General features: G+C 34.3%; 1 protein-coding gene across 3 annotated transcripts in view; it reads left to right on the top strand.

Moving 5' to 3' along the window:
- The first annotated feature begins 150 nt into the window (after positions 1-150).
- The window catches only part of LOC143241085 (serine/threonine-protein phosphatase PP1-gamma catalytic subunit B), a 33,717-nt gene continuing 19,214 nt past the window's right edge, over positions 151-14,653 (top strand). For 2 of the 3 annotated variants that reach the window (XR_013022174.1, XM_076484608.1), the window contains exons 1-6: positions 171-344; positions 2,030-2,161; positions 3,566-3,796; positions 4,262-4,366; positions 6,194-6,417; positions 7,051-7,185. Coding sequence is in view for 2 of the 3 variants with exons in the window: in XM_076484608.1 (XP_076340723.1) it covers positions 290-344; positions 2,030-2,161; positions 3,566-3,796; positions 4,262-4,366; positions 6,194-6,417; positions 7,051-7,185 (882 nt within the window). In the remaining variant the exon portion in view is untranslated. Of the gene's footprint in view, positions 345-2,029; positions 2,162-3,565; positions 3,797-4,261; positions 4,367-6,193; positions 6,418-7,050; positions 7,186-14,653 lie in introns of all 3 variants that reach the window. The other variant, XM_076484607.1, reaches the window with a different exon arrangement.

Below are 14,653 nucleotides of genomic sequence, written 5' to 3'. Positions count from 1 at the left end.
ATAATACATAAAAATGATATGTATATTATTCTGAATTTCATGTAAGCCTTGTAATATATTGGTAGATATTTCTGATTTTAATAAAATATTGAGAATGAGCCTAATTGCAGTTTCAATTTGCCACATAGGCTAAAATAGGATAGGTTCGAGTTTTTTTTGTTGTTTTTTTTATCGCATGATTGTGTGTATATGTTGAAGAACTCGTATTCGTAGTGGGTTAGAATAAGCAAGCAACAAGGACTATATTTTTTATCATATGATTTTCAGTACATTCTAAGATAATAATTAAATGGCAGATTCTGATAAATTAAATATCGATAGTATTATTGCTCGACTTTTGGAAGGTTAGCACATATTACTTTTCAGTATTAGCCTATATTACTATCAGTGTTAGCGAATGGTGGAATTACGTTTATCGGTAGTTACTTAGTCAAGTAACTTAGCTGAAAGTTAAATTTGTCTCGCAGTTGTGTATACAGTTGAATTAGGCTTAGTTTTGTTGAGGCTTCGATAATATGCAATTTCAATATTCATTAATTGTAGAATTTATACTATAAATAATTTAAAATATAGAAGATAACGATCGTTGATATTATTGAAGTTCACAAGGTCATTGGTAATACTTTTCATTAGTAGTAGTACTAATGTTATTAAACTCGCTACGGTAAGTAGTACTAGTATTATAGTCTACTCTAGTTCTACTAACATTTTTCTTTTTTTAATTGTCTCTACCGTTTAAAAAGTTGAAAATATTTCAGGCTGTGACGACACCATCCCAACACAAACACAAAGTGATATCAATAGCAGTTCACTATGCATGTTCTTAAGTATTCGTTGTCGCAGTACTTTTTTTGTGATTCTGTAAGCCCTTTTATAAGCAGTAAGCCTAACATTTAAGACTTGTGATAAAGGTCAATAAACGTAAACAAGTTTCTTTCGTATTCTTCTTAAGCTGACCACTTCATATTTCAAATCAGAAATTTGTGAACATTTCATATCATTATTTTGTCTCCTTCACATGATTGCCCCAAAGGTTTTTTTGGTCAATACCAGATAATGTTAACTTGACTGACTGTTGAGAGTTAAAAGTTCCTTTGAAATTTGTTTTTGTAGTACAATAACTTCCGAGTTATGACTTCAATGCTTAAAGCTATTGAAGCATTAGAAATAAATAAGCTTAACATTTGTAATAAAAAAAACAACAACAAGTAAATGTGTTTTTCTAAGTTAGTTCTTTGTAATTCAACTTTAAAGACCCATCAGTCCCCTACTGGGACAGCAGTAAGTCTTTGGATTTACAATTCTAAAATTAGGGGTTCAATTCCAATTTGTGGATGCAGCAGATAGCCTGATGTGGCTTTGCTATGAGAAAAAACACAAAGGCCCATTATTTAGCTGAAATGGGTATAATGCAAGTCAGTAGTATGAAATATTGAGGGGGAAGTTGTAGAAGAGTAAAAGCTTTTTAAAGTAAATTTCATTTGTTTAGTAATGTAATATTTTAAAAATAAATGATGATTTTTGTGTTAAAAATTAATATTATAGCATTTGTGTTTTGTGACCATTGATGAACAAATCTTCTGTAAGATGTGGTTTATTGTTGCAAACTACAAATCAAGGACAAATAACATTATTTGCAAAGTATTCCATAAATTAGCTCTCTGTGAACAAGAATGTATATTAAAGTTTATGGGTCATACCATGCCAACTCACTCAGAAAACAATTAACTTTTTCCAGTTCATGTCATAGATTTTCTTGAAAAAATGTAAGCAGAAACTTGATTTTGATTTATTACACTATGCAAAATCCTAAAGCTGTACTGCAGAACTGAATAAATCAAAAGAAAGTTTTTGCGTAAATTTTTTCAAGGAAATCTATAACATGAACTGGGAAGCCCTAGATGAGTTGGCATGAAATGACCCATATGCATGGTTATTTTGATGTTTAAAAAATATTTTCAGTATTGTTAGTCTGGACTTTGAGTATGCTCACTTGTAGTTGCATTTCTAAATTATAATTCTTTTACAGTTAGAGGATCTCGACCAGGTAAAAATGTCCAGTTAAGTGAAGCGGAAATTCGAGGGTTGTGTTTGAAATCACGAGAAATATTCCTCAGTCAACCCATCCTTTTAGAACTAGAAGCACCACTTAAAATATGTGGTAAGTGACATCTGCTCTAGTTAGCAGTGAAAAAGGCATACATTTAGTGTATAAAACTGTGATAGCAGTATTTGTGTTGTTCAGAATTCAAAACTGTGAAGTAAGATAGACAAAAGTTAAGTAAAATATTTACTAAACTTTTAAACACAGAATGTAGTTTTCTTATGATAAGAATTTAATATTTATGTCTCTGAAAATTAATTTAAATATTTTTGCCTTAGTATTCATGATTTGTTGAGATTTTGATAATGTTATATAGATATCTTACCAATTACTTAAAATTTCAGTGGGCTTGTTAATGTTTTCTCCCATTTTTAATTTAGATTTATTTATTAAATAATGAAATGTATCACATAATAGAGGCTAATAGACAAAATCATTTCACAATTAATTTGTTAACTGGTAATTAAAGGTAGTTGTACATTTTTATCTTCATACAGTTTTTATTAAAGTTTATAACAGAAGTTATTTTCCAAAAAATGGGTAAGGTTTACTACAATCTAAGAACAACTAATTATCTAATTGTAAAATAAGTTTCAATTTTAATATTTTGTTCAGGTTCTAAAAAATTACTAGAGTATAAATATGTATTTAAAAACGGCTGATGGTGACCGAAGAAGGTCGAAACATTGTTCGCTCCTCTACGTAAAAACAATGTTCTGAACCCAAACGAGCCGTTTTTACCTATATATTTTTCTCTACAAGTGTGTTTTCTTGACATCACTGATTACTAGAGTATCTTTTCAAAAATCTTTAATAAAAAAAAAATATCACTTGAATTAATCTTTTTATTGCACACTTCTCATTTTTTCAGGCACACTTGTGCCATATTTCCCTTACAAAGAATATGCCATATTTGATAACTGTTCTATTTTAGAAGCTTCCATTCATATTAATGTCATCACAATAGCAAGTATGAGCTAGATTTATTTACCTAACAAACATTTTAGGTCAGGAAACAGTGTAAAATTTTGTAAAATAATTGATGTTTCATTGGTCCTATCTGGATTATAATTAACCAAACTAGGTATTGTTCTAAATGCTATAGGGTCATTCCATGCCAACTCACCTAGGGCTTCCCAGTTCATGTTATAGACTTCCTTGAAAAAATTTAAGCAAAAACTTCATTTTGATTTATTCAGCCATGCAGTACAGTTTTAGGAATTTGCATGGCTGAATAAATCAAAATGAAGGGTTTGCTTGAATTGTTTCAAGAAAGTCTATGATATGAAGTGGGAAAAGTTATTTTTTTCTGGATGAGTTGGCATGGAATGACCCCATATTAAGATAAGAATAGCCTCTAACTTGTTTAAAATTTGTTTGATTTTTTAGCTTTGTAGGACAGAATGTTTGTTTGAATGAATGCATTTCAGCTATTTTTGTCTTTGATATTGTTTTTTTCAGGTGATGTTCATGGCCAGTTCTATGATCTTTTACGTCTATTTGAATATGGTGGATTCCCTCCAGAGAGTAACTACTTGTTTTTGGGAGATTATGTGGACAGGGGGAAACAGTCTCTGGAGACAATATGCCTTTTATTAGCATATAAAATAAAATATCCAGAAAACTTTTTTCTCCTACGTGGAAATCATGAATGTGCCAGCATCAACAGGATATATGGTTTTTATGATGAATGTAAGTATGTTTGTATGCTGCGTATATGTACCTATATGTAATATATGATTTTTATTTGAAAATGAATATAAAAATTAAATAAGTGTTTGAAAAGTTAGTACCTGGAAGTTACTTTCACTGCCATTCAAACAGTTAAAGTAATAAACAATTTATAATAATTATACGTGTAAAAAAACGGCTGGTATTGGTAGACAAAGCACTATGTAGAGGAGCGAACAACGTTTTGACCTTCTTTGATGAACCTGATGATGACCGAAGAAGGTCGAAACGTTGTTCGCTCCTTTACATAGTGCTTTCTCTACCCATACCAGCCATTTTTTTACATATATAAAGTTCTCATCTAGTGGGTTTTCTCGTCATCACGAATTTACAATAATTATTCAGAGATCAAGCTAGAATTGTTTAATTCCTTCACTGTTGCAAAAATTAGTGTTCAATTTTTGTAACATTTGATTTGGTTTCAAGGTAAGAGAAGATACAACATAAAACTTTGGAAAACTTTCACAGACTGCTTCAACTGCTTACCAGTATCTGCCATCATTGATGAAAAGATCTTTTGTTGTCATGGAGGTTAGTGAATCTGCATTTTTGTCTAACTAAAACAATAAGTTGTTTCCTTAAGTCTAAAGAATTTACTGTAAAAAGTTTTTGTGTATATATTTTTTCAAAAAGTACACATAAGGGTCATTCTATGCCAACTCACCCAGAAAAAAAGCTTTTCCCAGCTCATGTCATAGATATTCTTGAAAAACTTCATTTTGATTTATTTAGCCATACAAAACACTAAAGCTGTACTGCATGGCTGAATAAATCAAAATGAAGTTTTTTGCTCAAATTTTTTCAAGGGAATCTATGACATGAACTGAGAAGCACTAGGTGAGTTGGCAAGGGACAACCCACAACTAAGAAAAGCTACTTTTTGTTTATTTTTTGACATTTGTTCGATTTTTGCATATGGGGTTGGTTAATGTGTCTGACTTGTGATCATACTGTAGCTTTAATATGTTTGTGTACTTCATGAAATTTGGGAGTTTTTTAGTAAATATTATGAATCTTTTGAACCTAGTTTTGACTGTTTTAAGTGCAAAGTTATTTTCATGTTAAGGTTAAAAATACTTTCCTTCATATAAAACTTTTCAAATTACTGTTGCATAACTTCTAAAACCTCCTTAATAAATATAAAACATATTTTTGTCAGCAGACCTGTATTTTATGTTACCTTGTCAAGCCTAACTTTATACAGATTTTATTTACTGGACCAACTTTGTAACCACCATACAGATACATAATATATATAAATTACTCATCATTTTGTTTCCCTCTAGAGTGACTGCAGATTGTAACAGGGCGCTACAATTGTTTATCCTAAAGAGCTTTAAATTTGTGACAGTTTACTTTTGTTTTACTACCTTTCTGTTATATAACATATAGTATTAAAATTTAATTTATTAACATTTTGATGTCAAATTTATTTGTGCAAATTGATAATTAAGTAGTTTGATTAGATTTTAAGTATAGCTGTAAAAATTTGTACCATGCAGACTTTGAATAAACTTAGAGTGTGAGGAAGAAATACTTATTTATTTTTGTTTATTTTCAACAGACTCTTTAAGTTTTATAGCTGGTGCCATTTTATAAACACTTAAGTCTTTAATTACCAATAAAAGTTTAATAACAAATTGCAACTCTAACTATGACAATAGATCTCAACCTTATAGCTTTTATTTGAAGGTTATATCTGCATGTTTGTAATGCTGATAGCCAACAAAACATGTTCCATGAATTAACATTTGTGTTAATAAATTATCTAACACCTTTCTAACATGTTAAAAATTTTATATTTTATTATATCTAAAAAGTTATAATTTTAGTTTTTATTTATGATAAAGCTAACAGAAATTAGAATGCTTGAATAACTCCTTTTAGACTGTAGTTATATAAAAATTATGTGTAGGAAATCTGTTCAGAAAATGTATTATGATTGCTCAGCATTTGCTAACTACATATGAATCTGCTGCCACACATAAAATAGAAGAATTTTCTTTCATTACTTTTCATTTAATTTGTAAACAGTAATAATGATTCCTTGTATTTCATGATGCTATATTTGTTCACCATCATGATTTTATAAGTCCCACCTTTATTAGCTGTTTGAAATGTTTGGCATGTATATTATGACACAGTACAGCAGCAGAATATTTTCTACATGTTCTTGACATTTCAGTCAATTACTGTAACAACAACAACAACAACAAAAATGTGTGTAATAGAGAAAATATGCAAAAAAATCATAATAATAATGAAGGTGGGACTTAGAAATATTTTGATGGTTTCTGACTTTTGAAACAATTAGTGAAAGTTATGTAAAAAGGATTTGGTGTAAAACTTGCTTGCTAGGTTTAAGCCCAGATCTGCAATCAATGGAACAAATCAGGCGTATAATGCGACCTACAGATGTACCAGATCAGGGGCTGTTGTGTGATTTACTATGGTCCGACCCAGATAAAGATGTAATGGGATGGGGAGAAAATGATCGTGGAGTTTCATATACATTTGGTGCTGATATAGTAGCCAAATTTCTTCACAAACATGATCTGGATTTAATATGTCGAGCTCATCAGGTTGGTTTTCAGCAAATGTTTTAACAAACATTTTTCATTTTGCAACATTGTTTTTTTCACACCTATAGTTTAATGTCTGAAATTTAAAATAAAGATTAAAAGAAACGGTTGTAGGATTGAAACCCTTTTTTATTAGAGTACTGCATAAAAATGTTAATTTTATTTTTAGTTGAGTTTATCTATTATAAAGGCTTGGTTGTATTAACAATTTTTTTGTTTAAAGTTTATTTTAAAATGTGAATTCTTTTTTGAGTTAATTCTACAAAGTATTCAAGGTATGTTTTAAGATTAAATATCAGTAATTAATGTAGTAAACTTGAGTTTAAGTCTAGCAGAATTACCTGATTAAGAATTTAGACTGATTTTGATGTGATATGTAAGTACATTTTTGAAACACTGTTAGAAGTAAGAGAAATAAATTGAATTCTAGGTATTTTTGCAAAAATTTTAAAAGGTCCCATTAAATATTTACTTGTATGTGTCATTTATACAGATGATTAATTATTCTGTGGAAGTGACAGGTTTTTATCACTCTGCTTGCAGGTGAACTTTATAATGAGAGAAGTCTATTTTACATGTATAATCTTAGTATCATACAATTTTAGTAACTTCATCTTCTTTTGCACATGAAAGGTTGTTGAAGATGGCTATGAATTCTTTGCAAAGCGTCAGTTGGTGACTCTTTTCTCAGCTCCTAACTACTGTGGTGAGTTTGACAATGCAGGAGCTATGATGAGTGTTGATGAAACTCTTATGTGTTCATTTCAGGTAAGTGGTTTTCTTTATTTCCCCTCATTTCTCAATTTTGTTCATTGTGAAACAATATGTAGTAGAAGAAGGCATGCTTAGAATAGCTATATTAATTCTAAACAACATTTTGTAATTGCAACTTGTTGTGTGCATTTTTGCATCTTAATGACACAACTCATCTTAAGTTTGATTCTTTTAATGTATTTTTACTTATAAATGCTGACGTATATGGCATTTCGACTGACCAATAATTATGGGCATCCCTGTCCTGCAAATTTCATGAGATTTTACTTTGTTATATTCAAAACGTAATTTGGTAATCTTACTATCGATATATATCAGTGACATTTGCATTGAAATGTACATTATAGTTCAAAGTTTATGGTTTCTAAGTTTTAATTTCTTTATTTTAAAAGAAACCTTAAAGAAAAATTCTTAAACTTCAGTATGGTGCACAAATACACAAAAGTTTAACTTTTCTGCAACTTAAAAAGCTCTTCTTGTACACCGTAGTTTTATCTACAGGCAGAATATAGATTAATTGTTGTGTTTACAAATTCTTCTTTGAAGCTCCTTGAATTTCTTAGAACTCGTGACAGATAGCACACATGCAGTTTATAGGAAGCCACATTTTCAAATACTATTTCCAAACAGTTGTTTTAAAATTGGTACAAAGAATTACATTGAGAACTTGTCAAACATGCAGTGTTGTTGCTGCTTTTGACTTTGCTCTTGTGCTTAATTGTTATTTCTCACCTATAAATATGTTAGTTAGATACAAAATTAAATGTTATTCAGATTTTAGTTCTTATTGTAGTGAATTATATGCGAGATGTATCAAAATACATATTAGAGTGGTTTAATAATTTTTTTGAAATACAAGCCAAACTGCCTCACTTTTTATCAGGCCTAGAGTAGTGGAAAAATATTCCAACATTCTGACAATGACTAAAGTCTCACTGCTTATACCTTTAAGAGTGCCTGCTGATATATGTTGTGATAAGTAATAATCAAAGTATAGCAGACTATCAGTTGAGGCTGTCTTTGGCGTTATTCATAGTGAGATACTGGTCCAGTGGTGTTTCTCTAGGGGGCTCTGAGGTTGCATTTGCAGGTGGTCTGGAGAGAATTTAGATATGTTTTTTTTTCCAGTACCTTCCTTTATTCTGTAGATTACTCAGGAAGCAAATTGGGATCAGCCACTTCCAGCTCCTTTTCTTCAGTTGGTAAATTGAGTGTGTGTGATGTTTTTGGTGTTTACTTGGTTGTTTTTGAGTCTGTTCCTTGTTGGTGTTTAAGGTCTGAGGAAAATACTAAGTTCTCCCTCCATCCCATGATATTGTGGCTTATGCAGGGAGAGGTTTACTGCCTACTTACATGAAAGGACAGCTATGCTTTGTCCACCATGTTTGTCAGAACAACATGCTTCAGCCTACCACTGCAAGGTGGAGACATGTTTAGACTCAAAGAATTGACAAGCTCCTGAAAATTTTGGGGTTCCAGAATGGAGTCTGTGGTCAAACTGAATAGATCACACTTTTCTACGATTCATCTAACCCTAACTAGAAGGTTAAGATATTTATCATCCTTCAAACCTTTGTTAGAAGTTTCATAGTAATTACCATATTAATTTCATGATAAGTTAGGACCACTCTTAACATCTATGTTGATTTGATTGTCTGCTTCTGCACTCTCCCTAGTCTCTTGGCCAATATTCTGTATAAGGATATGTTGCTACTCACCCACTTTTCCTGGGAGGTTGACATCAATCCATGAGGTAGTGACCATTTTCCCATCATATTGCGAGAGATTGGTCGTGATCAGTACCACCAGACCTGTGTATCTCAGTGGAAGTTGGTCCAGGCGAACTGTCCTTCTTTCACTACTCTCTTGGAACTTGATTCTGCCATCTTCTGTAAATCATTCAAAGATGATTGTATAGCAGCAGTAACCAACAGTATTATACAAGCTGCTACTCCCTGCATCCCTAAAGCCTCGACATGTTTCCCATGGTATCCTCACCCGTGGTGAAATTCTGCCTGTTCTACAACACGAAAAACTCAGAAACGTGCTTGGGATAAATTTCGAAGATACCCCACGCTCTCAATCCTCATTGCATTTCAGCAAGCCTGTGCACATGCTCGGCAAGTTAAACATCAAAGCCTGAAGGAATCTTAGATTAAATATACCTCCAGCACAAAAGTTATATGGGATAAGATCCAGAAGGTGAGTGGAAGATATACTTCTACCCCTCTCTCTATCTTAATAACTGATGGCCATGAAGTTGCAGATGCACAGAGCATTGCCAATACTCTTGGGGACTTCTTCTCTTGTGTATCTAGCTCTTCAAACTTATCCCCTTCCTTTTTAGCCTTTAAAACACAGGCAGAGCATCTACCTCTTTCCTTTTCAACTGACCATTCCTATGACTACAATTGCCCCCCTACACTGATGGAACTCAAACTTGCAATTAATCGGTCTGGCGATACATCAGTTGGACCTGATAATATACATTATGAGATGTTACACTACCTTTTCCAGAACTCTCTTACAATTCTCCTAGCTGTATTTAATTGGATATGGCAAGAAAATGTCTTATCCTAATGTTTGGTGACAAGCTATCATATTCCCTATTCTGAAACCTGGGAAGGATTCAATGATTCCTTCGAATTACCACCCAGTTGCTTTGCCAAGTTGTCTCAGTAAAGTCTTAGAGAGGATAATTTGTTTCTTGAATCAAACAACCTCCTCTCACCTACTCAGTGTGGATTCCGAAGACAACACATTGCGATAAACCACTTAACTTCGCCTTGAAACATCAATCGGAGAAGCCTTTTTAAGGCGACAACATCCTGTTACTGTTTTTTTCGATTTAGAAAAAGCTTACGATACAAAAGGCAGATATGGCATCTTATGAGACCTTCACTTATATGGATTGTGTATAACTTACCACTTTTCATCAAGCAATTCTTAATGAAGCGTCGATTTCAAGTCCGTATGGGATTAACACTTTCTCATTTTTTTTCACACAAGAACTTGGGGTCCCTCAGGGCTGTATACTGAGTATCACACTTTGTATTATAAAGATTAATGCCATTAGTGAACGGCTACCCCCTGTAGTTGCAAACGGTCTTTTTGTTGATGACTTTCACATCTCATGTCAGTCATCAAACATGAGGTGTATTGAACGGCAGCTACAAACTGCAATCAATCAGATACTGAAGTGAGCGACGGCAAATGGTTTTAAACTTTCACTCTCTAAAACCATTTGTGTGCATTTCTGCCACAAACGGGACATCCACACAGATCCAGATCTTCGTCTTGATGATGTTGTACTTCCTGTCATCCCTGAGGCAAAGTTCTTAGGTCTTATATTTGATTGTAAATTAAATTTTATATTGCATATCAAGCAACTTCATATCAAATGTCTGAAAGCATTGAACATTCTACATGTCCTCACTTCTACTTCTTGGGGAGCAGATTGATACTCAATGCTCAAAATTTATTGTGCCCTCGTCCGATACAAACTTGGCTATGGGTCTGTGGTTTATGGTTCTGCCAGAACCTCAGCACTGAAAATGTTGGATCCTGTCTATCACCAGGGGCTTCGGCTTTGCAGTGGAGCTTTTCGTACTTCTACCGTGCAAAGTCTGTATGTGAAATCTCATGAACTCCCTCTGTATATTTGCCATTTGCAGCTGTCTCTAATGTATGCTTCCAAACTTTGTTCCTTACCATAGCATCCTATCTTGAGCTATGTTTTCCAACCACAATGGACCACACTTTTTAATAACAGAAAATCTGCCATTGTTCCTTTTAGTCTCCGTATCCAGGCACATTTATAAGAATTGAATTTAACCTTGAATAACATTGCAGTTTCTTCAAATCAGCCTATTCCACCATGGCAAATTACTGTCTCCAATTGTAACCTATCTTTGAGCTATCTGAGGAAAGCAGGTACACCCAACTGGAAATATCAGATGATCCATCCATTCCTATATATACAGATGCTTCCAAATTGGGTGACTTAGTGGACTCTGACAGTTTGATTGTGGCACACAGACTCCCCCTTACAATTTTCTCTTTTCACTGCTGACTTGTATGCCATTTCTCTTGCCCTAAACATATTGAATAATGCAATATACAAATTGTACAATATATACAGACTCACTCAGCTATTTATTGGCCCTGGAATCATTCCATGATAGCCACCACTCTCTTCTCATCAATATCGAAAACAAACTGGCCAATCTTTCTCTCTCATCTGTCTCTGTCCAATTCTTTTGGATATCAGGTCATGTTGGTATTTGTGGGAATGAGCTAGTCGACAGAGCAGTGAAAGTCTGTCTGTTCTGGATCTATCATTCCATACATGGACTATGGTCCAGTTATCAAATCTAGACTATACACCAGATGGCAGGCAACTTAGAATGAGCAACACAATAACAAGCTTTTTCAAATCAAACCTTCTCTAGGTCTTTGGTCCTCTTGCTTCTGTAAGGATTGAAGAGAGGAGGTTGTTTTGGCAAGGCTACACATTGGTCACAGTTTTTAACCCACCACTTTTTTTTACCTGGTACTGCTGCACCAATGTGTGGTCTATGCAGCACTCAGATCACAATCATCCACATTTTGTTATCATGCTGTTGTTACAACCTAGAACAGCGACACCATTTTAAAGATATTTGAAAGGCAGGTTTGCTCTTGACTTTAGCCCATGTTATAGGTGATGCTGCCAATCTCACTCGTGTTTTTACATTTTTAAGAGCCATTGGTCTTATACTTAATCTAAGGTTTTTTATCAGACTATATAGTGTTATAACATGATTTCTTTTACACATTTTAATGTTTTAACACGATTTCTTTTACACTTTTCAATTTTTATTTTCACTTGAACCCAGGACTGAAAAGGCCAACTTCAATCAGGTGACTGACTACAAATTTGATCTTGATGCTTCACTCTTCCTGGCAAGTCTTAATTTTACACATTTTAGTTTTTCTTTTTCTTTTGAACTGAACCCAGGACTGGAAAGGCCAACTTCAGATGACTGACAGCAAGGGTGTACTTCTTGCTTCAGTCTTCCTGGCAGTTCCTAATTTTACATATTTTACTTTTTACCTTAATTGCCTTATACCTATACTGTATCACATCTTGTCTGGCACAGATAGCCTTGTAGCTTTGTGCCAATAAACATTGAATACCTACCTACCTACCTGTTTAAGAATATGTGGGGTAGAGATGCATTGTTGGATGGCATATGTCTACCAGCTGTCACACTTTAGGAGTTACACAAGGTTGCCTTTCTTAGACCCTTAATATTTTTTCTTTTTGGTATTCCAGACTTTGGAATCAAGGGTTGATGTTGCCCATCTGCATTCATCCCTGTCATTGTTGGCTTCTCAACTTTCCTTATCTCTTGATGGTGGATCATAGTTCTATCCCTATTTGAGTGTCCCAACCCACCTAAATCAGCCCCTTGGTCTGTTGGTACCCAGAATAGATCACATCCATATCCATTAGGTTCTTCTTCCCTGTCAAAACACTATACACTTTTTTGATCTGTGGGGACTCAGCTCCAAAAATTTTTGTAAGTGTGGATAACCTCTACTGTGGATCAATGAGAACTATGAGTCCTTTTGTCAGGATTAGTCATTAGCATCTTTACCACTATTATTCATCCAACCTGTAGTGTTTCAACCTATCAATTCCTAGATTCTCTTAGGTTTGCAGTGGAGTCGTTTCTCCTTCTGTGTTGGTATTTTTTACCAGGAGTATGGATGACCAAGTTTAGCGTCACCAGTGCCTATCTGCATGTTCCCATTAGTGGAGTGATCTTGTGCACAAGGGTCAAGTAACAAAAGCTTAGGGACTAGCATCAGCACCATATGTGTTCTGTCCAATTGTATAAGCTTTTTCTTGTCACCTCCATTCCCTTGGCCTGTGCAAATACCATGACATGGATGACTGGTTACTTCTGGTTCCATCTCGTCAGTTGATGGAATGGCACACCCAGATACTACTTTTAGGAAGGAATCAAGGTGGGCTTTATTATCAAAGTCGAGGAATCTGATTTCACCCCATCACAGTACATAGTCCATATGGGTGTCTTTTTCAACATGCTTTTCAGTTGGGGTCAATCAACTGCCATCTGGCCCCACACTATGGAACAGACAGTCCAACTCTTATTCACCACTCCTCTCACTGTGGAGATGGTTCTTTTTTCTTTTGGGGATGTGGGCATCACTGAAATTCCTCATTCTATAGGGACAAGCACACATGGATTCTATTCAGTGATTTCTACATGAATAATGAATCATGAAGAGCAGTTCACTGAATTCTCTGGTCTCCTCATTCAGGATCAGCATATTTAATATCAAGTGATGATTGGATTGAAATAATACAATGATAGGTGTTCCTTTGCTTGTTCCCTCAACCAAAGATCTATCTCTTCTTGGAAGCCTTGCTTCAAAGATGGGATGTACAGTTCAATGGTTAGGAATTCCATGGCCTGTGAACAGATGAGGAGGTTTCTCTACACAATGTTTTAGAACTTCTTACTATTAAAAAGGCAATTTCTTAAGGTCTGGACTTCTTAAGGGGAAGTATTGTCATGCTTCACTCTGACAGTTTCAAGGTAGTGTTATACATTTCCCATCAAAGAAGTACTTAATCCAGGTCTTTGTTCTCAGAATTGGATTTTCTTTATTGGGCACAGTCTCATCACATCATCTTACTAGCTTGCCAGGTTCCAGGGAATGATGAAGTTGGTGGTAAATCAATTGTCTTGACCCAACCAGATTCTCCCAACAGAATAAATACTGCATTCTGAGGTTTTTCTGTTGGATTTGCTCTTGGTCTAGGACATTAACATTTGATACATTGAAACACTAAATTACTCTCATTTTGGTCTCTGGTAACTCACCCTCCAGCATTGGCAACAGATACATTTACTGAGGACTGGATGGAATTTTACGTCTGTGTATTCTCACTGATTCGTCATGTTACACAGAGTACTTGCTGTCATTCCTTCATCATCTTGTTGAGTTCTGTTGATATCACTCGGTTGGCCAGCTCAAATTTTAATTCCTTTTCTGCAGTATCTTCATGTGTGCCCATCTCTTCCACTTCCTCTTTGACCAAATCTGTTGAGGCAGCCATAATCATCCACCCATCCATCCTGAAGCTCAAAATTCATGCATGGAGGTTATGCAGTCCTTCATGTGGCATTAGAGAGTGAGTTCTAAGGTTGCTGTGTATCTGTTTTAAGTCTTTGCATAGCTCCACGGTAGACATTTATCAATGGAAGTGGCACACATTTGGACATTGGTGTATTATGAAGAGGTTGAACTTACTTTATCAAGAAGTGCCAACTACAGCCTGGCTCTTTGACAAGGGTTTTGCATCTTTCACAGTCACCTTATATAAGATAGCCTTATTGACTATCTTTAGATACTGAAGACAAATGTTATGACTTCTTAGTGCTCT

Source organism: Tachypleus tridentatus, chromosome 13 (genome assembly GCF_004210375.1).
Source record: "Tachypleus tridentatus isolate NWPU-2018 chromosome 13, ASM421037v1, whole genome shotgun sequence".
Classification (NCBI taxonomy): Eukaryota; Metazoa; Arthropoda; class Merostomata; order Xiphosura; family Limulidae; genus Tachypleus; species Tachypleus tridentatus.
The sequence above is the reverse complement of the archived record's forward strand: the minus strand, read 5'-3'. Positions and strand labels throughout refer to the sequence as shown.